Source organism: Strix aluco, chromosome 2 (genome assembly GCF_031877795.1).
Source record: "Strix aluco isolate bStrAlu1 chromosome 2, bStrAlu1.hap1, whole genome shotgun sequence".
Taxonomy (NCBI): Eukaryota; Metazoa; Chordata; class Aves; order Strigiformes; family Strigidae; genus Strix; species Strix aluco.
The window spans coordinates 34,250,317-34,275,020 of record NC_133932.1 but is presented as its reverse complement, the minus strand read 5'-3'; the positions used below and the strand labels follow the sequence as shown (position 1 = coordinate 34,275,020).

The following is a 24,704-nucleotide window of genomic DNA, read 5'->3' as shown; positions in this document are numbered from 1 at the left end:
CAAGTCATTTTTGCTTTTAGGGGTAATTGCAGAGTGGTGCGATATGTATGTTACTGCATCTCTGAAGATATTGCTGGCTTGGAGTATCTCATGTCAAGTGTAAAGAGAATCTGAAATCTAACCTTTTGTGCATTCCTTATCAAAGTAGTGGTAAAAATTATTCATGTATCAAAAAATTTATTTTTGGGCACCATTCTATATATGACTTACATAAATTGCATTAATTTTGTGCTAGGGATTTTAGATTTTTTTAATTAGATGTGCTTTTCTTGTTTCCCCTTGATTGTGCAGTCTTTTCATATTAGCTTTGTCTGGTTTGGTGTCCTCTTAATCTCCGAGCTGTCATCATCTGTTGAAATGGCCGAGGTTTTTTGTTCCCCCAAAATGAGAAGAGTTGGGAGCAATAGCAGGACAGAAAGTGACACAGTCAAGAACCTCTTTTTCTTCCTCCTTTTGCAATAGTCAGGTCCTGTAGAGCACTTGCTTTTTAGGAATTTTCCATAGGAGGAGCATCAGGCTTCTGCTCTTATGGCACATGAGCTGCTGGAAGTAGAGCCAGACTTTTTGGGAAAGATCCCAGTGTTGAGGGTTTCTGGTCAGAAAGTTTGCATGTGCAGCTTCTAAGTAGCTTGCAAATGTTTCTGTGGGTATGGACTTTTTTCCTCTCACATTTTTTTTTGTTTGTAAGGATGATTTGGTAGGGTGGCAGAGATGAATAATAAGAAGTCGTAATACCTGTTTTGTTGCAGTGGTTGTTTAACAGTGTAAACATCTGTCTCTAGGAGAAATTCCAGATGCTGCTTTTATTCATGCTGCTAGGAAAAAGCGTCAAATGGCTCGTGAACTTGGAGACTTTACCCCCGTTGACAGTGAACCAGGTAAAGGCCGCCTTGTTCGAGAAGATGAAAATGATGCCAGTGATGATGAAGATGATGACGAGAAGAGGAGGATAGTTTTTACAGTGAAGGAAAAATCCCAAAGGCAAAAGATTGCTGAGGAAATAGGTAAAACCTTTTTAGAAGGACAGCTGATAAACATTCACACTGTTTTCACTGCAAGTGCTCCCATTCAACATTTTTAAACAACATGTTTTCAAACAGGCATGAATCTGGAGTTGTATTCCACTTCTGAGGAAAAGTACTGCATAATGGAATCTGTCTATGAAATTTTGAGCACAAGCTATGTTCTTGTGCTTAGAAGCACACAACTCTACTGAATCTGGTAGAAACTTACACTAAGGCTCAATTAGTATTGTTCCTGTACTTTTTTTTTTAGGAAATACATAGTTGTGAAAAGAAAAGCATCAGTTCTTTGGTATAGCATTCTTCTTGTTGACAAGCAGGTAAAATATATAGGATTTTAACATTAGAGGGTTTTACCAGCAGTTAATTGCAAACTTACCGGTTGGATTTTTAAAGTGGAACCTCTGTGATGATAATTCACAGACTAGCATCCTTAATTCCTCATGAAGAGGAAAGGAGGTTGCACTGACATGTTCCCACCGAAGTGTGGTGTCTCAGGTTTTTGAACTCATGGCCCTTACTGTGAATACATTATCTTCTCCTTTTTGTTACATGTCTGTTTTACTCGTGTTAAGGTATTGAGGGAAGCGACGATGAAGCACTGGTGGCAGGGGAGCAAGATGAAGAACTCAGTAGATGGGAGCAAGAACAGATACGGAAAGGAATCAACATACCTCAGGCATGTATTTAGTTGTGAACTCTTTCTTGGTTTGTTTCTGCATATATTGGCTAAATCCATCACAAACTTGAGTAGCTTACAGAAGGCTGGTTCATCTAAGAAATTCAGTGTGTAATTTCTGATACTCTCTTTGAAGAGAAATGAGAGGTCAGATTTTAAGTATCCAGTGGTATCCATTTCATTAGTCTCCCTGTTCTGGGTAGATCCTGATTGTGGTGGTGTTAACCAGCATTTATTTGCAGCCTAAAACAGCTAGAATAATGCCACTTTGAAGAGACCTCTGTTCTTGTTTATCCTTGGGTTTGTAGAGTCTGTGCAAAGAGTGTTTGTTTCTTTGTTGTTTCTGTATCTTGTGTTGCAGCATAGAGTTGGAGTTTGTAGCAGTTTTGTACCATATGTTGTCTGTGCATTCATAATGAAGTTGCCACTCGGTTGAAGAGGATAGTTTGGTTTTTTTTTTTTTTTAAAAAAACCCCACATTTCAGCAAAATCACAACCAAACACACTGACTTTAAGAACCTATGTCATTCTATTAAATAGTCTTGGCAAAATTTAGTATAGTCTCAAACACTTGGTTATTGTAGGAGTTATAGGCTGGTTAAAATTGTCATTTAATAACTTGTTATAAGTAGAAATATTTATAATTATAATGATACTAAGAGTTTGTCCATTTAAGAAAGTGCTTCTGAGGGAATTTTTCTTCCACTGTAGGTGTTGGAAGTTCTACACTTAAATCCACTTGATAATTACATTTGGTAAATGTACCTGCCTACATTTTTCACTTTATACCATTTGAGATGTAAAAGAAAATAAGTTTCTCATTTCTCTGAAGTCTAATTTAGTACAATTATATTTCCTCTTCCTTTAGGTTCAACCAAGTCAGCCTGCTGAAGTGAATAATCTGTACTACCAGAACACTTACCAGACACTGTCTTATGGTTCATCATATGGCATTCCATACACTTATGCTGCGTATGGATCATCGGAAACCAAGTCTCAAAAAACAGATAATACTGTTCCTTTCAAAACTCCCAGTAATGAGATGACTCCTGTTACTATTGATTTGGTAAAGAAACAGCTTAAAGACAGGTAGGACAGACCATCTTTTTAGACTTAAAGACCTGTCCCCTAGCTTTCTGTTCCTCAGGCGTCTTTTAGTCTCGGTGAGCAAACGCAGAGTTTCATCGCTGGAAAAGTACTGACTGACACATCCATTAAAAAAAAAATAAAAAGGCAAACAAAAAAAGCTCAAAGTGAAGATGACATTGACACTTTGTTCGAAAATCTCCTTGGATTGCTTCTCTGGAAGTGAAGCTTTAAATATGAGGCCATTGATCTTGTTGAAGACAGGTCTGAGTTGCATCTTCTGGACACTGCACAGTCTTATAGTCAAGAATTGAAAGGCCAGTGAGGTGTTTAGCTTATCAAATTGCATTCTTTTAAACTGTGAATCAGATTTTTCCCCTTCAGTAGATAAAGAGTTTAAGCTTTAGCATATACAGGGCTTTTTTGGTTTAAACACTGTAATCTGCTTGTCAGGTACGCAAAAGGTCCTACTGAATGAACAACCCAATTGCAGTGAGAAATCATTTGTAATGAACAACTTGCACTTTACATGTCTTCAAAATTGGTTTGTATGCCCCTTGTAGTGTTACAGCTTTTGGCAGTGAATCAAATTAGTAGAGGAATAAGACTGCTTTGTATAAGCTGTAGTTCTCCACTACCCGCCTCTCCCCCCTCCCCCTTTCCTCCCAGTTTTACTTTAAGGCCAGCTTTGCACTATTCTGAGTCCTATCAGCTCCTGTAAAAATTTGTGGCAGTGGGCAGTGCAATGCACTCTGCATAATTATATAACTCAGCAAATTAATTTAAACCATTAGCCTTGCTGTTTATGTAGAGAGCAGAGAAAGTGACAAATGAAAGTTAGAGAACGTGTCTTTGCAGTATTTCCCATATATAGACTTGGTACTTGCGCTGTCTGTTTAATATCTCAGTGGTCTGAAATATACAGACTTTTGGATGTAAATTTGCTATTTATCCATTGCCCTTCAGGTTGGACTCTATGAAAGAATTGCACAAAGCTAATCGGCAGCAATATGAGAAACATCAGCAAAGCCGAGAGGACTCTACCAAGGCAATTGAAAGATTAGAAGGGTCTTCTGGGGGTATTGGTGAACAGTATAAGTTTTTGCAAGAAATGCGAGGGTATGTCCAAGACTTGCTTGAGTGTTTCAGTGAAAAGGTAAGGATGCAAAAACATTCATCTTTTTTCAAAAAAAAAAAAAAAATAGGGACTCTTAGTACATGCCAAACACCACATCTTCTGTTTTCGAAAAAAGTCCCCTGAGAACATATCCTTCTAAAGGTTTGGTTATTTGAGGGTTGAAAAGATAACTTTTCATCATGCTAAGTTGGCTATCAGAAACCTCTCTTTCACAGTGTTAGAGATCACTGACTTTAGATTGTCTAAAACCACTTCTAGATTATAAATCTTCAGGATTTTGGCAGATACTCTTACATTTTGACTTCACTCAGATGCTGCTTTTTACTTGTGTTGGATATCAGGTTAACAAAAATAAGGGTTGAATTACAGCATTGCTAGTTTCTGGAATGCTTTATGAACACAGTAACAAAGACTTGTATTTTGTGTGTTGTTATAAAGCTCTTGCCAGGCAGTTTCACATACTTGGTAGTGCTCTAGTGTCTGAAGGAGAAAAGCTTTAAAACTAGCGTAGCTGTCTGAAGACACCCAAACTTAAAAATATCCTCCTTTCGTGTAGTGTGATACTTTTGTATATGTCTAACTTGAAAACTTAGTCTTTCCTTATGTTATTCATTATGCTCAAATTACTTACTTTGTTGTAAATACAACAGGAGCTCCTGAATATATATATATTTATATATATATTACAAACAGGAGCTGTAAAATTCAGTTAGCAGTACATAAGCAATTTCTTCATTGTCTTCTGACTTGTATACAATAGTATAGTATTTTCTTAATACATTAGCTGTCAGAATTACTTGAGTAGTTGAAGCTACTGCTTACCTAGCTTGTTAGGTGTGGGAGAGGAATATAAAAGCTTTCTGGTTGCTAACTGGTTAGACATTAATTGTACAGCATTAGTGGTATTGGGAGAGTCCCATCTTCAGTCCTGTAAATTGAAGAATAGCTATGTCATGAACAAACCTAGGAAGTGTGGACCAGTTAATTCACCTAGCTAACTGATTGGTTGCAATAGATATTGTTCACTGAAGAAGCAGTATTCCTGAGTCTGTATTGGCATTAGCTGTTGAGGGGTAGTAAAGGTGCTTTCATTTGCAGCTCTGTCAGTTGGTCGCCCAGATGCCTAAATTCCTACTTAAAGATAACATTTTATATTCTTTCTCTGAGATAAATTTGTATTTCAGAAGGCAAGATAAATACCTGTATCTCTATTTAACATCTGCTTTCTAAAGACCTCTGGTTAAATTTCTTTTGTGGTAACTATAAGCCATGTCTGGATAGCCCATGCTGTTTTGTTCAAGTATTTTCTTTAAACAAATTGTTTAAAATGCACCATTCTGAGTATAAACCAGGCCTTTTAGTCTCCCAGATTCTGTATAAACCAGGAAAACTTACTGTTAAGTAATAGTGTAACAATTTCAGTTCAGTTTGTAGGAAGGTTATTGACCTATCTAGCTACATGTGTAAATAAATCAATTCCAGCTGTTATATAGCAAATTAGCTGCTGATAATTTAACAAATAGGCTTGTTAAAGTTGCTTTGTTACAATACACCTTTACTTTCCTGGTAGTTGGTCTTTTAAGGATTTTATACCTGGACACCTTCCTCTTCCTTCCCCACCCTCCCCATACTCCTCCTGCCATGCCAGTCCATTGAACTTTTAAGATGTGATTTTTATCATCTCATGCTTCTTAGGGGCATTCACAGAGTTTTGCTGTTTTCAGTTGGAGACGGCTGCAGTACTTGTATGTACAACGAGTTGCAAAATTAGGAGACGACACGGTCAATTTAACAGGAGCATTTCATTTATTAAGATGTCCTATATATTCCTCGGTTCTTTGGCTAGATAATCTGTTCTGGAATTCAGTGCTTTCAGCATGACAAAAGTACTATCAAATTCAAAACCAGTAGCCCACATGATGCCGCAAGGTTTTCTAAAAAGGAGGCGGAGTGGGGGACAAAATAAAGTCATAAAATCAGTATTGGTGTTTATTTAAATGAATTAATGAAATGCAGCAGGACAGTAAATTCTTTTTATCTTTTGAGCGTAGAGACAAATTACTTTCAGCTCTTTTGCAGAACCTTTGGTGCTGACTGCTTCGTATTTAAAGTGTGTGTGTGTTTATATAATGTACATAGTTGTTATGATTATAATATACGTAAGCATATAAAGTGTGTATCCGTTTGTGTAATAACAATATTGTGTGTGTGTATATATATACACATACATATATGAACACTTACCCTAAATATGTATAAAGCTAGGTCCCTCCCTATCCTTTCAAATAGGATGCTTTGATGCTTTCTCTTTATTAGGGCTAGTTATGGTTATTAGTCAGATTCACAGTGGTACTGATCTGAATGAGAAAGTGGTTTGCTGAAGAAGCACTAGTGGGTTCATGATATACTTACCCGCTCCAAAAAGAGTCCATTCCCCTAGAATTTTCTTGTATGTCTATTGACTTGGTTTTGGAGAACAAAAACGTCATCATAAATTAGACTTTCTTCCCCGTGCCACCTTCTGCACCTATTCGCCATGCTCAGCCCTTTGTGACCCCCAACCAAGCAAAACCGTTTTGTTTGTATTCTGTTTTGAAGAGACTCTGAATGTTAGAAACACTTTCATCATTGGTAAGGTGCAATGGAGAGTATAATGAGGCAGCTATTATGCAAATTTCAGAAACAAGCAATAGAAATGTCAAATCCTTTATGTTGTTTTTTTTCCCATAAATGATAAAACCAGTGGAGTGGAAGATGCTTGCATGACTTCCTTCACAAGTAATTACTGTCAATATTATGCTTTCTGAGAAGACTAGAAAGTGGTAGCTGTGTCTTTACATTTTGAATGTAGGAATATGCAAGGGATATAGAAAGATTAAATTGTTCCGAGCGTATCTCTGACAGCACAGTTAGATGAACTGTTATTTTGACTGCAAAAGCAAATTATCAAAACACACAGTGTGTGTCAGAGAGGGGGACTGTAGGTTAAAATTATCCTTGTCATCTAAATGTTCAGAGAGCTTTCCACTTTTCCTATTATACTGTTTACAGTGAAAGTGAAGAAAAAAAACCCCAAAACACTGAATTTTTAAGGTATTGACTAAACGAAACACAATAAATGAGGGCTGTAACTTTACAATAGTCAGTGAAATTGTCAGTCATTCATCAACTACAGTATTGATTATAGAAGAATAACAGCTTCTAAGTCTCTTGTGTTTTAAATGGGAAATATTTTGAGTGGATTCATATATCTGAATACATAATTGGGCTTTTTTGATCCTGATGCAATTATAGAAGGAACCTCTAGTGATACTGTGAAAAAATTTCATTTACCTTTTCAGTTTTAGAATTCCCTTTACACACTTAAGAGAAGAAGCTGTATCTTTTATGGTAAACTGCAGTAAAACTAGTATAATTTTTTTTAATTATTTCTGTTTTCAACATTGTCTTAAATACCGAATATACACTCCCAGCACTATTTCTCTCTATTCTGTTTTCTCCAAGAGAAAGTTGTATGTATTTTGAGTTGGTGCAGAGCTGCTTTCATTTTAAGCCCTGTAGCCCAGTTTATACCACAAAGAGCTAATACTTATTTCCTTTTAATATCTCCTCTGATGTGTGTGTCATTCTCGGATGGCTGAAATGGCCCTGTAGCTCTAATCTTCTATTTTACTGGAGGAGGTACTTTAATAGCTGCTGAGTCACATTCTAAATTACACCAGGAAACAATTTCTGATTTTATCTTTTGCTTTGAAAAACCTTAATCCTGGATGGTAGGCAGCAATGAAATATTTGAGCTAAAAGGCTGGAAGACTGTGGACTAAGCATATGTCTTGGAGGTAAGGAGGATATGGCTTAAGTGTTCATACCAAAAGGACTTGCCTTTCCAAATTAAGAGATTGTGAAGTGTTCTGTTTTGCATTTGAATATTAATCTAATTTTAGCTTGTCCCGGGAAATGAATTTTTGCAGAAGTGAGCAGTGAGTCTGCTCTTTAATGTCAGGAAATTCCTAGTGGTTATAACATCATCTATTTTTGTTATAATTGCTACTGAAATTTAGTCCACTAAGAAAAAAAGTGGCAGGTCTGATCTGACTTAAGTCTGTATAGTTCAAAGGTTATACTTCATGCATAACTCTTACGAATTGTACAATTTTAATGATAGGCTAGAGTAACATTTTGCTGATCTTGATTACCTGTTTGCATAACATGCTTATGCAGTGTTTTATTGCATTTTAGTAATAATATTTTAGCATATGCTAATAAATAGCAAAATAATACCCGCTGGCTTCAGGAGGTTAGATTCATGCTTTGTTTTTTCACTGTATACAGTCAGGTTATTTTCTCATTGAAGTGTAGAATACTACTACATTCTTGTTTAAAGATAAGAGAGGAAACAATGAGGTCTGAGAATTGTAAGCAATGTAACACAATGTGTAGTGCACTTGGTAGAGAAAACGAGTACTTGAAATAACATTTCACACTCTCCAAAATGGTTGTCTTACTGTGTAGACTCCTTCAGTCAACAGAAGTTACTTTCAGAATGCTGTTGCCACGGTTGAAAGCTGTCAACGTTGTTAAATGCATGCATTTTCTTCACATTGAAATATTTACTGGTCCAAATGATACAAATGGGTAAAAGGAAAGAGTTTGTGCTGCTAGAAGTACAGTGACAGCATTATGCTTCGGAATAGTATGGTACCCCAGAAACTAAGCACCTGAGGAATTTGATATTACGTAGTGTGTTGTATTTTTACAGGTGCCTCTGATTAACGAACTTGAATCCGCAATGCACCAGCTGTACAAACAGCGAGCTTCCCGCCTTGTCCAAAGACGACAAGATGATATTAAAGATGAATCTTCGGAGTTTTCAAGCCATTCAAGTCAGTCCATCTTGAAGGTTTTTATTATTCATTAAACAACCTTGTTTACTTAGTATGGCTTAATTTAAATGTAAATATTTAAAGTATGACTGTCTTAAAGTTTATCCTTACTCTTGAGATAGGTAGAAGCAAGTTTAGATAAAAGTTCTCTAATCTGTTCTGTTTTAAACTCAAAGCCACTCTAACTCTGACTTCATCTTTCCTTTCTGTTGCTCTTAACTGTATTTTCTCTTTCCTAGCACTGAAAATGTATGCATAGTGTCAGTGGTAGTAGTGGTAGCAGTGACTCCCAATTTTGCTCTTATGTCAGGACACTGTTTTTTTATTTTTAACCTCCTTGAACGTATACATTTCCTGTAACATGTACAGTTAACTCTAGCCCAGTGCCTCATGGCTTTGTACAGAGCTGACTTCTGTCTAATACTCTATTTTGTAGGCAACATAAGTATTTCATTTCACACGTAACTGGTAAAGCTAAAGGACTGGAAGAGACTGGTGCCATTGTTAAAAATCAAACTAATACAAAGTGACCCTATATGAAATACAGCTTAAAATTAGCCAGTTAAAATATCTGCTTACTGTGAGTGTGTGGATGGGGGATTCGCATAGAGGAGTTTTCTTGTGGTGATTACTCTTCAGTATGTAAAACTCTACAAAAGTATAAATGTTAACTTGGATGGAAATATACGTTCCCCAGTGGAGATTTTATTCAGCATGTTAAATGATGGGTAAAATACCATATTAATAGTAGTTGTCTTTCTGCTTTGGAGAGCTTCTCATTTTTAAAAATGGCTTTCTTGTCTGTCCTATTGCTGACCTAAAATCCTGTAATAAAAGACATTTCCCATTCTGTCACAGTGTGTCCAGAGATGAAATTTTGTTAATACCATTAGATAGAATTTGCTGAGGGTGATAAAGCATTAGGGCATAAACATTGGTCATCCCTTTATGGAGTGGTTAGCATACGTATTCCCTTTAGAACTTTATTTGGAGCCCCAGGCATTACATGTAGGCCTCACAGTTTTACCATGAAAATGCTGTTGTGAGAACTAGAAACCTAATGTACTAGAAACATATTTCCTAAAGAAGCTTAGAATGGATTACTTTAGACTGGAATTTAATGGTGGGGTGGGAATAGTTGTCATTGTCAAGGCTGGGTTTTAAAGAGAGATCTTATTTGGTATCTGGGAGTCTTGAGAATGAATTTTAACTGTGTCTAGAAATAGTTCAGTTCTGTTCCTCAAGTTATCACAGAAACTAGGAATTGATGCCAGCCTTCGATTTGATGTGTGTTGCGGACACAGACGATCTGCTTTTCTTCATACAGTGTCAGAACACTAAAGGGCTGGAAGTGAATTTGAGTTTATCTGCCAACTTTTGCTTTACTTCTGTGTAAAGACAAGTAGCTCAGCTTTGAATAACATTTTAAAAAATTGGACAAATGATGGCTTGATCTGTATGTTAAGGCCCTTAGTAGTTCTGCTGTAGAATTGGAGTACTGACATAGAGCATCATTAATATTTTTAATGATGGATTTGTAAATAGATTTAGTTAAAACATGTACATTTATTCCTGAAATTTGGGTAAGCATTTTAAATTATGATGTTTATATTATAGTGGGTGGACTTGAGCACTGGCTAGCATTCAATCCACTTTTAAAAATTTGCCTGAAAAGGATGAACTGGAAGCGCTCTTGGGTCTGCCTGCTGGTTGCTGATCAGCTTCACTGGTTAGCTGTGTTGTTTTCTATAATCAGGAACATCTATAATGAATCACAGCTTAAAAAGAGGAGGGAAGACAATTTATTCTCCTGTAGATTTTGATGTGTTTTAAACTTTAGGCAATCTGAAGCATATAAACTGAGAAAACGCTATGACTAGAACTCTGAATTATCATATATTCCTGCTCCAGTCACTCTTCTCTTCCTTTCTTTTTGTTCATTTTCTTTTCAAAAGATAGATGGTGAATGTGTTTATGTAAGGAGCACTTTTTGTCTTGGAACAGTGAATTTCAACAATTCCTATTAAACTGTTGACGTTTATTTAGTCGGGCACTGTTGTGAGAGGGACAAGAGTGAAGTACAGTGAAAACTATTTGACATTTAAGTGGAGATTTTTCCAGCTTCACTACTTCCTCTTTTAACCTCTACACTTGCAAATTCAGGCTTTTGGGTGCATCTTTTTGAAAACTTCAACTTTCTACTTCAAATTACACTTAGTTTAAAGTAGGTAAAAGGCTCTTATGAAACTGCCTACAACACATTTATATAATCATAGATAAGCATTTTAATTTTCGTCAATGTAATTTTACAGATAAAGCACTGATGGCCCCAAATCTTGAATCTTTTGGACGAGACAGAGTGATCTATCAAGAACAAGTAAAGCGTCGGACTGCAGAAAGAGAGGCTAGAAGGTAGAGTACTGAGATTTCTTGTCCATTAGGGGTCTTTGCCTCCTTTCAGAATGCAGTTGTCCTGTGTGACACACTAAGATAAGTAGCAATGTTTCCTTCTTTCCTGCAAAGGGAAGAAAACACTTAAGCTGATATGCTGGGCAGGGGTATTCCTATATATCCCAGCTTATCATGCAAGTGTACAAAACCAAGCACCATTACGTGATACAGATTTAACATCACTAAAAGAAAGCATAGTAAACCCATTCCATATCTATATGGCCTCTACTGGTTTCTCTTCCTTGCATTGTTTGAGTCAGCAACATAGTGGAATGTTTGAGGTGCTGACATAGTGAATGCTTTTTTTTCAACCTGGATTTCCTACATTAAAAGTTATGACAATCTTAGGCAGGTCTGTTTACTGTATACAGGGGGGGAAAAAGTAATAGTTGGTTTATATTGCTGATTCTTTTCAGAGCTCGTCGTAGACAAGGAAGAGAGCAAACTGGTAAGATGGCAGATCACCTTGAAGGCCTTTCCAGTGATGATGAGGAAACTTCAACAGATGTTACAAACTTCAACATGGAGCGAGGTTAGAAAAGCTACTGAAGCTTTATGTAACAAAATACAGAAAATTTGGCAGGAAAAAAAAAGATCCAAATTCTGCCCTGTCCTTATATTTCATCATATTTTAGAGAAGGTTTAAGAACTGTTCCTTGCTGGATCATCAGTGTGACCAAAACAGTCTCTTTCACCAACCTGTTTTACCACTTGCAGCTAACTAAATACCCCATCCTTAATGAGATTTCTTTTTATTTGATTCAAACATGCTTTTGCTGGCAAGCAGTAAGCTTTTGTACCTTCAGTGGATACTAAGTTTTCCTTCTAATTTCTAACATGGTTTATAATTTTTCAAATATCTGTTTGTTTTACACATGAAATTCTGGAAACCTCAGTGCTTAGAAACCTTTTTTTGCTTGATAGGAAGTATTTTCTAGAGTTTTGCGTAACCATCTGGAAATGTAATGACAGAAGTTTTGCAGACTTGTTACAGCCTGGCAACTTTGCAGATGACAGAAAACAATGTTGAATGCAAACATTGCAGAAAGATCTTGTGGTACTGACTTGATTTGGAATTCATCTGCAGTTTTATGATGGTTTGCTCAAAGTAACCATCATTATGCAATTATGCATAAACCTAATTATGCAATAAATGGGGTTGTAAATTAAGCTAATGCCTCTAAAACACTGCGAGAACTGCAAGGAACCTGAGATTTGGGAAGTATGGATAGTTTGATGGAACAGTCATCTTTTACAGCAGCAGTTAAAAGGAAAACAATTCTGGTGGTTACTGTGAAACCAGTAGTGAAGAAAGTAGAACATCACTGTAGTAATCCTGTTACCTTCTCATTTTGAACCTGAGAACAATTATCATTCTCTCTGATTAAAGAGAATTTAATCAGATTAGAAGAAATGTGGAGAAGGGGAGCAGCAAGGATCACATCTATAGAATTGTTTATGTTGTATCTTGACGAGGGATTAAACAGTTCTGGACTCTTCAGCTAGGAGAACGATGTTGACTTTTCACAGTATGAGAGTTAGCAGTCCTGCAATGAAGTGATAAGATGGGTTTAAAGTAAACAAGTCGCTTCCCACAGAGTGTGTAATAAAAATGCCTAAGTCATTGCTGTAGGTGGTTGTGGAGACCCAAAATATGAACGGATTAAAAAAGCAATTGGATGAACTGCCTAGCAGTTGGATCCTTCAGAAGTGCAGTTTCCACACCTTTAGTTGCTGGCTGATTTACCAAAACTGTGGATTCAGGGAGAGCTTTTTGACAAGCAAAGCGACTGTTTAGGGTGGTTAGGTGCTATAATTAACTTTGCTAAGTTAAATGATCTAGATTAAAAATTCAGTGTAGCTGAATTGCTCTTTGTAACTTGGCACTTTTATGTGTACAAAAGCCTTTTGTAGGAGTTTCATCAGTTTCTGAGTAAACATAGTATTTCTAAAGCTTTTTTTAATCATTCATAGCTCTCATGTTAGTCCAGAATCAGCAGTGAGCTATATGGAACAGAGGGATGCACTTTGGACCTGCTAACTTTGTTTGTAGCATCCCTTCTTGATCCCAGTGTGAGAAGTGTGTTTACATGACATAATCTCGTGTTCCCTCAGCCCTGTCTCTGCCTGCTTGTGTGCACTAGTTATGTTAGTTATGTACAGGTTACTACTGTAATTGAACATTTAAAACTGTGGCTGCAGCAAAAATGACTGAATAAGATGAAACTAACCCTGGGAAGTAAAAAAGATGAAGGGAAAATAGTATGCAGAGAAAAAGTTTTGGATTGCATAGCATACTGGTACTGTAAATACAAAAAAATCTGAGGAAGGTGCTAAGGGATTGTAATGGTTGCCAGTGCTAACAGCTGTGTTATGCTCGGCAGTTCAGCGTGGTATTTGCCAGGACCTGCTCTGTCTGAAGTGCCGATTTGGTTGGCTTATCTGAGATGCCCTCTGGTACTTGCACTTGGATGAGCAAAGTTGTAGAATAATTTGGATTGGAAGGGATCTGGAGAAGAGCTGTTTCAAACTTCCATGCAGAGCAAGGCCAGCTTTGAAGTTAGATCACACTGAATACAGCCCAATACATCACCAGTCCAATGTCTGGGGACTGAAAATCATTGTATGAGATGATTAAAGCAAGACCTGTGATAAAACAGTATATCGGAGAGTACTCATGTGCTTATGTTTTTATCACTTTGTATATTTGAGGCAGAAGTAACAGAACTTTTAAAGGTGATGGGTTTTTTTTGTTTTGTTTATAGGAGTTAGCTTATGTCAGTAAGCATCAAAGTCCATCCTGAAAGGTATTAGAGGGAATAGGTGATTAATTTATTACTAATTTTTCTCCCTCACCAGATCGCATACTGAAAGAATCCAGCAAAGTTTTCGAAGATGTTTTGGAAAGCTTTTATTCAATTGATTGTATTAAGTCACAGTTTGAAGCTTGGCGATCCAAGTACTTTGCTTCTTATAAGGATGCTTATATTGGCCTCTGTTTACCAAAGCTGTTTAACCCCTTAATCAGACTTCAGCTGCTTATCTGGACTCCTTTGGAGGTAAGGTCCTCTTCAAGCAACTTCTATGTAAGCTTCTATGTAGTGGTTCTTTCACACTTCTGCAAAGTAAATTGCACTTTTGATGGGTGCTTCTCATAAATGCGTGTCCTAGGCATGAAATTTAAAATGGGCGCCTCCCTCAGGGTGAAGGGCTTCTGGGGAGTTTCTGGACTGTTGTTCCCTGTGTTCCCAGCAGGCCAGAGTTCAATTTGGTACATGCCAGTTCCTTCTCAGTGAGTGGTGTAGTCCAAAAAGCCAAACAGCTTCTTAAATAATACATTTAGGTTTTAAAATACTTAAGAGAAAATTGTGATTCTAGAGATGTTGTTTCCTCAGAAGTGGAACTAAGAGGCCTGTTTTTATCTTGACTGACAACCTATGTCTCTTTTTCTTTCTCTCACCTACACCTTCATACCCTGTAGAACTCTGACTGGCAGTTTCCAAGTCTTCCTCATAGTACTCATTGCCCAGTTATTAGGTAGGGAACATGGGAAAAGCAGGACAGCATTGTTGCTTTGGTTGTATCCCTGCATATGTGTGCTGACATGAGTAGCCATCAGGACAAACAGTTCGGGTAGCTTTTGACTCCCACCCTGTTCTTCCTATTGGTGAAAGCTGTTGTAAGGTATTTCTGTTGCAGTCAGGTGCTTATTTTCACAGTACTGGTAGGAACTTACTTCTTTCTGCCATGTTGGCTTTTACTGGGAAATGGGAGTGGGTCAAGGCACAGAGTACAATTGCGTAAGGTTGGGGGGTGGGGAGTGTTTTTTAGGAAACTAGGCTAATAAGGCAGATTGTCTTCTTCCCTTTCAAAACTTAGCTCATCTACATCACCGTCTGCAGATGTGTCAGCATTATCTCACAAATGACTGAATCTCTCCTTTTTTCAGAAGTCTCTTTTTCTTAACTACTAAAAGAATATTTGTAGAAGGGGATCTTTTGTTGTCTCTGCTCTGATTGCAGTGGAAGGGGAGCATGAGTCTTCCTCAGAGAGCACTTTGTATTTAATTTGAATAAATGAGGGAAAAATCTATGAAAGGTGTCCTTGTTAAATTTAAAACTGTTTTTGTACATTCTCCCTTCCCCCATGTTATTTCTATGTGAGTTCCCAGGCTGGCAAAACAAAGCTCAAGTTAATTGGAGAATTCCCAAATACAATCATTTTCACTTTGTGTTATTGGTCCTGTTAAGTATTTTAAGTTAAAAAAAAATCACAAGGTATTCATAAAAAGAGGTTTTTAATCCAGAAAGCACAGTTTTATAATGAAGCACAAATGAACTGTACTTCTCACTTTTACCCTAATCTGTGGGATTTTATTTGGCTCAGGTGTAATTAGAGGTTAAAATCTGCAGGGCAACAGCTGCCAAAAAACCCAGTTTTACTTCCACCATTTCCACTTTCATTAGATCTAATGATTGTGTGGTTGTAGAGTCAATTGGTTTGTTTTGGCTGATTTATGGAAAAGTGACCTTGCTCCCCATCCTCTCTCAGGTTTGGGTTGGGTTGTCCATATACTCTAACCTGACCTATGATGACACCTTTAGTAGTGTCCAGACCAAAGAGGCAGAACATTTTCTTCACTTCTCAGAAATCAGGCTTACCTATGTTTTTGAAGGAAGTAGTATCACTGTTTCAGAAGTAGGAGAGCCAAAGCAGGTGCAGTAATTTGCCCATCCTTGTGCCAGATTAAGGGACTCTTTGGTCTTGAGACACTATTTTTTTTTTGTTTTGTTTATTTACAGTGCACATGAGTACCTGACACCTAGACAAAAAGGACTAGGTTTTTGAGTTGTTATGCTCAATTGCTGCTTACCCTGCCTGCTTAGTATACTTGGTAGACTGTTTTAAAGGAGTTTTGTTCTGGCTTGTGAGTGTATCATACTTGCATATATAATTCTTTTTTTTTTTTTCTTCTTTAATGTGTTGACTTCAAATCTGTGTTTAGGAATCTAATCTCAATTCTTTTTTTATTAGGGCAAGTGTCGAGATTTTGAGACTATGTTGTGGTTTGAATCATTGCTGTTTTATGGCTGTGAAGAACAGGAACAAGTGAAAGATGATGCTGATATTTCACTATTGCCTACCATTGTAGAGAGAGTTGTCCTTCCTAAATTAACAGGTATGGTCTTAGAAAGAAAATGGAGGAAAAGGGGGGTGTGTGGAGGCTGATGCTTGTTTGTGCTTTCAGATTTCACTGTTTTGTAAATTATTGCCTGACTGTTTAGTACCTGTGTTTGAGTATTTGCAAAGTGGAGTAATTCTTCAATCTCTTACAGTGATTTCTGAAAATATATGGGATCCTTTTTCTACCACACAGACATCTAGAATGGTAGCAATTGTACAGAAACTAGTAGATGGATATCCTTCAGTGGTGAATGCAGAAAACAAAAATACACAAGTAAGTTGTTTTTTCTTAAATATCTTGCATAAGTTAAGGAACTTGAATGTATTTTTAATACACTGTTGGTGTGGTTTAAACCTGGCCAGCAGCCAAACACCGTGCAGCCACTCGCTCACCCTTCCCCTGCCCTGGGGGATGGGGAGAGAATTGGAGGGGTAAAGGTAAGGAGGTTCATAGGTTGAGATAAAAGCAATTTAATAATTGAAATAAAATAAAATTAAAATAATGATGGTATTAATAATGATTATGATGATGATAATAATAGAATATACAAATGTGTGATGCACAATGCAATTGCTCACCACCTGTAGACCAATGCCCTGCCCGTTCCCAGCTAGCAATCCAGGAGGAGAGAAAATCCCAAAATTGCAATCTCGGAAGAGAGCTAGCTTCCCCACCAGCCTTCATCTATATACCAAGTGTGATGTATGATATGGAATATTCCATTGGCCAGTTTGGGCCCGTTGCTCTGGCTGTGGTTTCTCCCAGCTTCTTGCATACCTGCACACTAGCAGGACATGGGAAGTTGAAAAGTCCTTGATTTCTTAGCAACAGCTAAAAACATCACTGTATTATCAACATTCTTCTTGTGTCAAATCCCATACTGAATCCAGAACAGAGCACTATTCTAGCTACTAAGAAAAAAGCAGCTCTGTCCCAACTGAAACCAGGACAAGTATATTGGAGAACAGAGCATGCTTAGTGGGGAGCAAGATAGAATTTTGCAGTTATTTGATGCTCTGCAGCCTAGTTATGGAGAGTCCAGTACAGTGATAAATTAGGAGGAGGACCTCGGTAAAGTGTCCCCAAAATAGATACTAAAGAGATACCAAATGTACTGACTTGTTGGTCTGCAGTTTTGCTTTAAGGATCAGCTACAAATAGTCAGGCTTTTTTTTTTTTTTTTTTTTTTTTAATATCTTTGTAACCTTTTCAAATGTGTTGCCTTGAAATTTGATTTATGAATACAAGAACTGATGTCATGAGTTCAGGTGCTGTAGCTAATGCAATATATGTATTGCCTTTAGTATAATAGGAGATAGGCAAAAGTGCATGTGTATGGGGAAGTTAGCAGCAGATTAAAAACTATAAAACCCCTGACTTCACAGAAGCTAACTGTGTAGCCAAGCTTAACCATAAAGTAATTCTATTGCCTTCAGTTTTTATTGAAAGCATCAAATTTCAGCTCTGTTAATTATTATAGGCTTCTCTAAGACTTTATTTATATGTGTGATTAAGTATGTGTGCCTTTTACTGTTAGGTTATGGTCACAAATGTTTTTTATGGCTTTGAAAATCAATTTCTGATTGGTTAACTACTAAGCAGTGCTTTGGACACGTTAAAAAAAATAATTATCTGTTTCAGATGCTTTTAAAGGCATTGTTGCTAAGAATGAGGAGAACACTAGATGATGATGTATTCATGCCCTTATATCCAAAAAAGTAAGTTTGCTTTTAACTATATTGTTTGACCTTTATTAGCAAGTCAGTGTTTTCTGTCTGTAGTTAACAGGGGTTTTTTCCCAGTATGGTTCACTGGCTGGATACAGGAGATCTTTTGTTATCGTGCTGTGAGGATTAGCAAAGACAAGCAGGGTAGAAGGGAATATTTATAGAAATGAACTGTGTGGGAAGGAGGAAGCCAGCAAACTCCAGACAGAGATGGTCTTGGTTGCTCATTAAAAAAATCTCTTACTTTCCAGCATCTTAGAAAACAAGAACTCTGGCCCCTATTTGTTTTTCCAACGTCAGTTTTGGTCCTCTGTTAAGGTAAGTCAGTAAATACATCTGGTAAATCTTTGGTCTAGACAGTGTAGCAATAAAATCCTCTTCAAATTTGTGGAAAATGGTAAACGGAAATTGCTTTAACTTTACTCGAAAGAACTCTAAATTAGGATTCTTAGTCTTTGATAATGCACTGTGCCCTCTTCAAAAGATTGCCAAGTGAAAGCACCATCATTTTAACTTGTATGTTGTGGGTTTACTTAGCATACTCAACCCATTTTTTTTATGTCATTGTGCTTGTCAGAATAAAATATGCTGCTTTTAATTTCATTTATGTGGGAATGAGAGAGATTTTTTTATATATATATATATATATATATATATATATATATATATATATATATATAGTGTGAGAATCTTCATGAAAATAACTTGGCCCCTTTTGAAAAGCTCACTGCTATTTGTAAAGTATAAGAGCATTTGTAATCTTAGTTTAACTGAAATGATAGAGTGTGAAAGAAAAAGTCTGTGTGTGGAATGTGCGATACAAAGTTTGCAAAGGTCTGTAAGAAGCTATGACTGTTGTAGTTTTCCAGTAAAAGGCTGTGAAGAAAATTAACTCCCAACTAAACAGGAAAGTAGAGTATGAGACCAATGTTGATTAAACTACTGATCTCCATGATCATGCAAACAGAACTCTTATCTGGAATTTTCTATTTAATTTGCAGCAGTGAGGGAGACTGTATTCTGAGTAGGTTTGCAGTCAGTTCATTTAAAATACTTGGCACTGAATTCTTTCACTCAAATAAAAGTCAACTTCTTAAATGCTGTCTAGAGCAAAAAAAGCACAAAGCTCATTTATTAAAATGCTGTTAAAAGTGAAACAGATCTCTTATTTAGGGCTTGTGTCTCTTTTAAGAATGAAATTGCCTGTTTCTGGCAACATCTATCAGAGCCTGGGCAGTTCAGAAGTATGCACGCTGTTACCAGTTTTATTTTAGGGAAGCATTAAAAATGCAGCTCTCTTGCGCTAGCAAGTCAGTTATAGCATCACAGATGAGCAGAAATAGAAGCTGGAAGGCAAGTGCTCGTTTACTGTTTCCTGATGGTCTGCCTCAACAGTAAACTGCTGGCTGCATTCATTTGTACAAGGCTGGCAGCAGTTCCCCACAGGCCATACGCCAGCGGGGAATAACAGCTGTACAGTTGGCTTAGCCAGCACTCCCCCGTGACACTGCCTGTGTCTCTTGTGTCACCAGGCCTTGGAAATAAGGGTATGCTGGCAGCGTAGTTGGGGATTTCATTGACAAGGGGGCTGTGAATTTGCCCCCATATGGCATATGGTAGGCCTCACTTGGCTTGACATTGACATCAGATTTTGAGACAAGATGGCTTAAAACTTTTATTCTTTTTTTCTGATTTCTTGTGCAGAACATGAGCAAAGTTGAGGTGGTGATGGCTGTTATATGAGAATCTGTAACACTCTAGGCTGGCACTTTATGGATTCAGAGTTTTGAAGCTTACAAAAGGCATATTTCCATTGCTTACCTTGGCCATGCTGTTGCATTTGAAGAAGCTCTATAGTGTTTGATCGACTTCCTGGTTTCAGTGCATTTTCAAATACTTACTTTCCCTGTGTTGTATTTTCAGTTATTAGGAAACTTTCTTCAGTGGTATGGAATCCTTTCAAACAAAACCCTCCAGGAACTGTCAATAGATGGTCTGCTAAATAGATATATTCTTATGGCTTTTCAAAACTCTGAGTGTGGAGAGGACAGCATTAAGAAAGCTCAAAGTGTAAGTAAAATCAAACAGTGTTTAAAATCACTTGCAATTCACAATTATCAACTGAAGGAGGAGTGTAGTTAAAACTTGGTTACCTATGAAATCTTGGCTTTGATATCTCAAAGTTGTAATGTCAGTGAAAAATAGATTTTTTTTTTTTTTTCTTCCTTGTAAATACACAAACTAAAGAAGGAACCTTCTCTGGCTCATACCTCTAAATAGGTTAGGTATAGTGTCTGTTTCAGTGGTTTACTTCTTGAATTTGGGATTTATTTTTTGTTTGGTGGGTTTCTCATTGTTTCACTCAGTTGGGCCTTGTCACTGCAATCTTACCTGGCAGACTTCACAAATCACGTTAGATAGCTTTTTTAATTTGTTACATTGTGTTTAACTTTCTTTTTCCTGTTATGTTAATTATGTTCCTGTTATGTTAATTCCTAGGTAATTGCTTGCTTTCCTAAACAGTGGTTTGCTAATCTAAAAGGAGACAAGACTATTCCTCAGCTAGAAAACTTCTGTAGATACCTTGTTCATCTGGCTGATACAATTTATAGAAACAGCATTGGCTGCTCTGATGTAGAGAAAAGAAATGCGAGGTAACTTGTTTTGAGTTAATGCAGTTGCAATTTTTGTGCTTTGTGTTATTTTGCTGATGCTTGCAAACATGGGTAAGTATCTCCATACTGCTGCATGTCTTTTGAAACTTCTTTGAATTCAAACTTTAAACATTTTATGTTATGGTAGATGGGGAGATTTTTAAGGTGTCTGAAAACAGCAACTGCTGGAAATCTTTAAACATTCATAATATATTTTGCACTACTGCTTAGTGTCACTGAATCTGGCAAATTTTGTAGCTACTGGTTTTGGACTGTTCCACCTTCTGAGCCTGTTGCCAATTCCTGCATAATGACTTCTAAATTTCAAACTGTGCTGTTGTATAAAGTTCTGACTTCATTTACACAACCAACTAGATGAACCTGTTTTCCCCTAGATTGAAGAGTCATTTTACTTGTATCTGGCGACCAGCATAATTAAAAGTTCAAATTAGATGCATAAAAGTTACTGCTGGCCAAGTAACCTGAAATGCTATGGGTGTATTGTTTTAATCAATGGTAAACTTAAAAACCAAATTGTTGCACTGATATGCAGGAATATAACAAGACTGGAAGATTCTTTATTCCTGTGCTGTTGCATGAGGAGGAGAGGTTTCAAGGTCAATAGGTCTGTTGTTTCAGCAAACCTGAAACTTTGAAAGACGAACCCCCTTGCTACCTACATTAGTCATTCTTGATAGTTGAACTGGCTTGAGCCATTGTTGAGTTACTCTTCAATTATTGAGGCTCTCCAGGGGATTAGATCCTTCTCCCTTTTTGATCTTATGCATAGCACTGAAACATAGACACACACATTTCCCTTAAACTGTAGCAGAAAAATCTTGGTTAAGAGGTTAGTTTTTTTTTTTTTTCTGGTATCAATTTTTTTTCCAGTTACCATGTTGGTTATGAAACACTTCTCTGTCTTTAAAGTCACTTTTGGAAATAGTAGAAATAGCATAAAAGCTACTTCTTATAACTGAAGAATGTCATGTATTTTCATATAAAACCTAGTACAGTTGTTTGAAACAAAAATGCATTAATTTTTGCCAAGAGGGAAGTGTATCTTCACCTATGTCTGTTGGTGCTAGTTTTCCAAATGTTGGATGCTTTTTCACAGATCAGCTAGGTTTGTTTTTAAGATTAATTTTGAACTTCTAGTATTTTTTGAGAGACTGGTCTAAATTTCACGTCCATTTTCCTAGCAAGATACCAAAAGTGTTCTTGACAGTCAAAGTAGTACAGTCCTCCTAGCAGTTTATTCACTCTAAGCTTCCTAGATTGACCTGAATTGTAATGCAGTTCATTGGTGGCAAGCTTCCTACCTTTTTAAGGCATGCATTAAAATGTACTTGCTGCCTTGATTTTTTTTTTTTTTTTTTGGCTTAAACATTAGTTACCAAGAGAGCTGTGACTCATTGCACAGTACCATAAGTAATCCAAGACACCTCTTGAGATTATACTGCATCTAGTATTAAAGCACATTGTGTGATTAATTCCTACTCCCAAAATAAATTTTTCAACTTCAGTTCAAAGCTGATAACCAACTTACTTTATCAGACTAAGCAAGTGGAGGAGATGTGAAGTTATCTGAAACAGATTTCCTGTATGGATTCATAATGTTGAAATATTAATACTTGTACATGATTGTTCCATTCCTGTATTGAATTCTCCTTCCTCTCTTTTAGGGAGCACATAAAGCAGATCATAAAGCTTCTAGCAAGTATCCGAGCACTGGATCATGCTGTGACAGTTGCAAATGATCACAATGTAAAAGAGTTAAAGATTTTAATAGAAGGAAAATAGACTTTTCCGACAACTCATTTTGAGCTTTAAAACCATTCCTGATGTGTAATTTATGTACATATGTAAAGTTTCTTAAACTGTAAAGTATTGGTCTTTGTTTTAATACAAAGTGCATTCTTATATACAGCATCCTTAAAAAAAAAAAAAAAAAAATTGACTTTGAAAACAAAAATGGAATCCCAAGATTGTCATCTTTTCAGAAATCAGATTTTCCTTAAAGTTTCTCAGTCTTGTTTACAAAAATACTTTGTACCCATGATTAGTAGTCATCTACTCCTGTTAATTGTTCCATGGTTAACTGGAATGTGTATAATATATTATGTGTAATACAGTGTATGCATATATTTATACCACCATGTTGCTTTCACACTGGATATAGAGATCTTGTACTGTTGGAATAAGCTTTTCATTTGCTAAAAAACTACTTATTTTGACAATAAAATGATCATATTATTGGTCAAAAGGGCTGGCAAAACATTCAAATATGTGAAAATCATTTAAGCTAAAGAGTAAAGACACTTTCAGATGGGACCTGACCTTTAAAAAGCAGCATTTGAAATATGGAACTCTCAAGACTGTTCTTAGAAACAAAACAGAAAGGAAGACCCAAATCAATGCTTAATTTCTTTTTTTTTTTTTTTTTTAATGCAGACATACCGTGAGAACTTGTGATTACTGCACAAGTATACATGACAGCATTTCCAAAGCCCCAAACACCTCTCATTTTGTGGGAGTAATAGTTTACCCATGAACTCTGGAGCCTTGTTCCTTGTGCAAGTTGGTTAAATTCACTGTTTGGTTTTGGAGTTTGGGGGTTTTTTTGGTAACTTCATCCATGGAACCTGTTTCTTCTGATTGGTATGGCTAAAGAGGTCAAGCAAAATGAAGGTGAAGAAAATTGTATATGCTATGATGTGAAGTATTTATGTTGTAGTAAATATTCAAATGTTACACTTCCCACTAAATACCATCTAAGAATAGTCTTGCTAAAAAAGCATTTAATTTAAATGTAAATTCAAAAGAAAACACTTTAAAAATCTGGTGATTTACATTGGAACACTAGTGACTTGATCTTGGGGTCCAAGGCACGGAAGAGCTGTAATAGCCTTGGGTTAAGAGCTATTTCCAGGTGTGCCCTACTTTTTTGGGGAACTGTAGCAATAAATTGGCATACTGAGTAACATAGAAATCATTGTATTTTATGCTCATGTCATGTGCTATAAATGAGTATATTTAAAATGTACTATTTGTAACATGCACATTTCATTTGGACACTGAACAATTGTTTTTCTGAACTATTGAGATTGGAGTATGTTCAGAAATACCTGCTTTTAAAAATTGTTTCAATAAACTCATCTATCAAGGAGTTGTTGCAGTGCAACTTGGTAAACTTCATTCCTTTAGGAAGATGGTAAAGGAAATGATACACATGCTGGTTTACTATTTCAGTGTGTCAGAAAAAATTGTCCTTAGAAGGTGGACTTTTGGAGTGAACAAGAATGTCTTTACTTTGAAAAAGCAATAGGATAAACACTGATATTTGTATAACTACATAAAGAGAAATTGAGATATTTCAAAAGATTATCATGCTGTTGGTTGCATGATTTAATGGTAACAGATTTGACCTTTTCTGTGCTTAAAATTTTACTTATTTTAGTATTTTGTTAGACTGAGGAGGATACAAATAATCCATGCTACCAATGTTTCTAAAAGAGTATTTCTACTCAAGTGACAATCATCAGAGAGAATCAAAAGTTTTAGCGTGGTTAAGGGAGGAAGGAGAGAGAGGGTAATCAAAAATATGCAAAATGAGATTTATTTATTTTTTTTCTACAAGGAGGAACAATACTGTATAGTGACTTTTCTGCATGTTAATGGATGCCTGCCTTCTAGTCAGTCACAGGATCTCCAGGGGTGAGGATGCACAGTTCAGACAGTTTGGCTACTCTTTCTAGTCTAGCTGCTCCAGTATAAAGCTCAGTGAAGGTTAACTTCCTGGCTTTAGGATAAAGTCTAATGCAGGCTTTTATGGTACAACAAAACTACTGCTGGTATTAAGAATAGCTGCTACCCTTA

General features: G+C 36.6%; 1 protein-coding gene across 2 annotated transcripts in view; it reads left to right on the top strand.

Moving 5' to 3' along the window:
• Nucleotides 1-23,994, top strand: part of PAXBP1 (PAX3 and PAX7 binding protein 1) — a 28,639-nt gene extending 4,645 nt beyond the window's left edge. Inside the window, exons 4-18 of one of the 2 annotated variants that reach the window (XM_074814242.1) lie at nt 783-878; nt 1,598-1,701; nt 2,570-2,790; nt 3,754-3,943; nt 8,685-8,808; nt 11,121-11,220; nt 11,676-11,791; nt 14,119-14,318; nt 16,294-16,438; nt 16,596-16,717; nt 18,086-18,162; nt 18,423-18,489; nt 20,095-20,241; nt 20,671-20,825; nt 22,511-23,994. In XM_074814242.1, the coding sequence (XP_074670343.1) occupies nt 783-878; nt 1,598-1,701; nt 2,570-2,790; nt 3,754-3,943; nt 8,685-8,808; nt 11,121-11,220; nt 11,676-11,791; nt 14,119-14,318; nt 16,294-16,438; nt 16,596-16,717; nt 18,086-18,162; nt 18,423-18,489; nt 20,095-20,241; nt 20,671-20,825; nt 22,511-22,628 (1,982 nt within the window). In that variant the 3' untranslated portion in view covers nt 22,629-23,994. Of the gene's footprint in view, nt 1-782; nt 1,005-1,597; nt 1,702-2,569; nt 2,791-3,753; nt 3,944-8,684; nt 8,809-11,120; nt 11,221-11,675; nt 11,792-14,118; nt 14,319-16,293; nt 16,439-16,595; nt 16,718-18,085; nt 18,163-18,422; nt 18,490-20,094; nt 20,242-20,670; nt 20,826-22,510 lie in introns of both variants that reach the window. The other variant, XM_074814241.1, reaches the window with a different exon arrangement.
• Nucleotides 23,995-24,704: the final 710 nt, after the last annotated feature.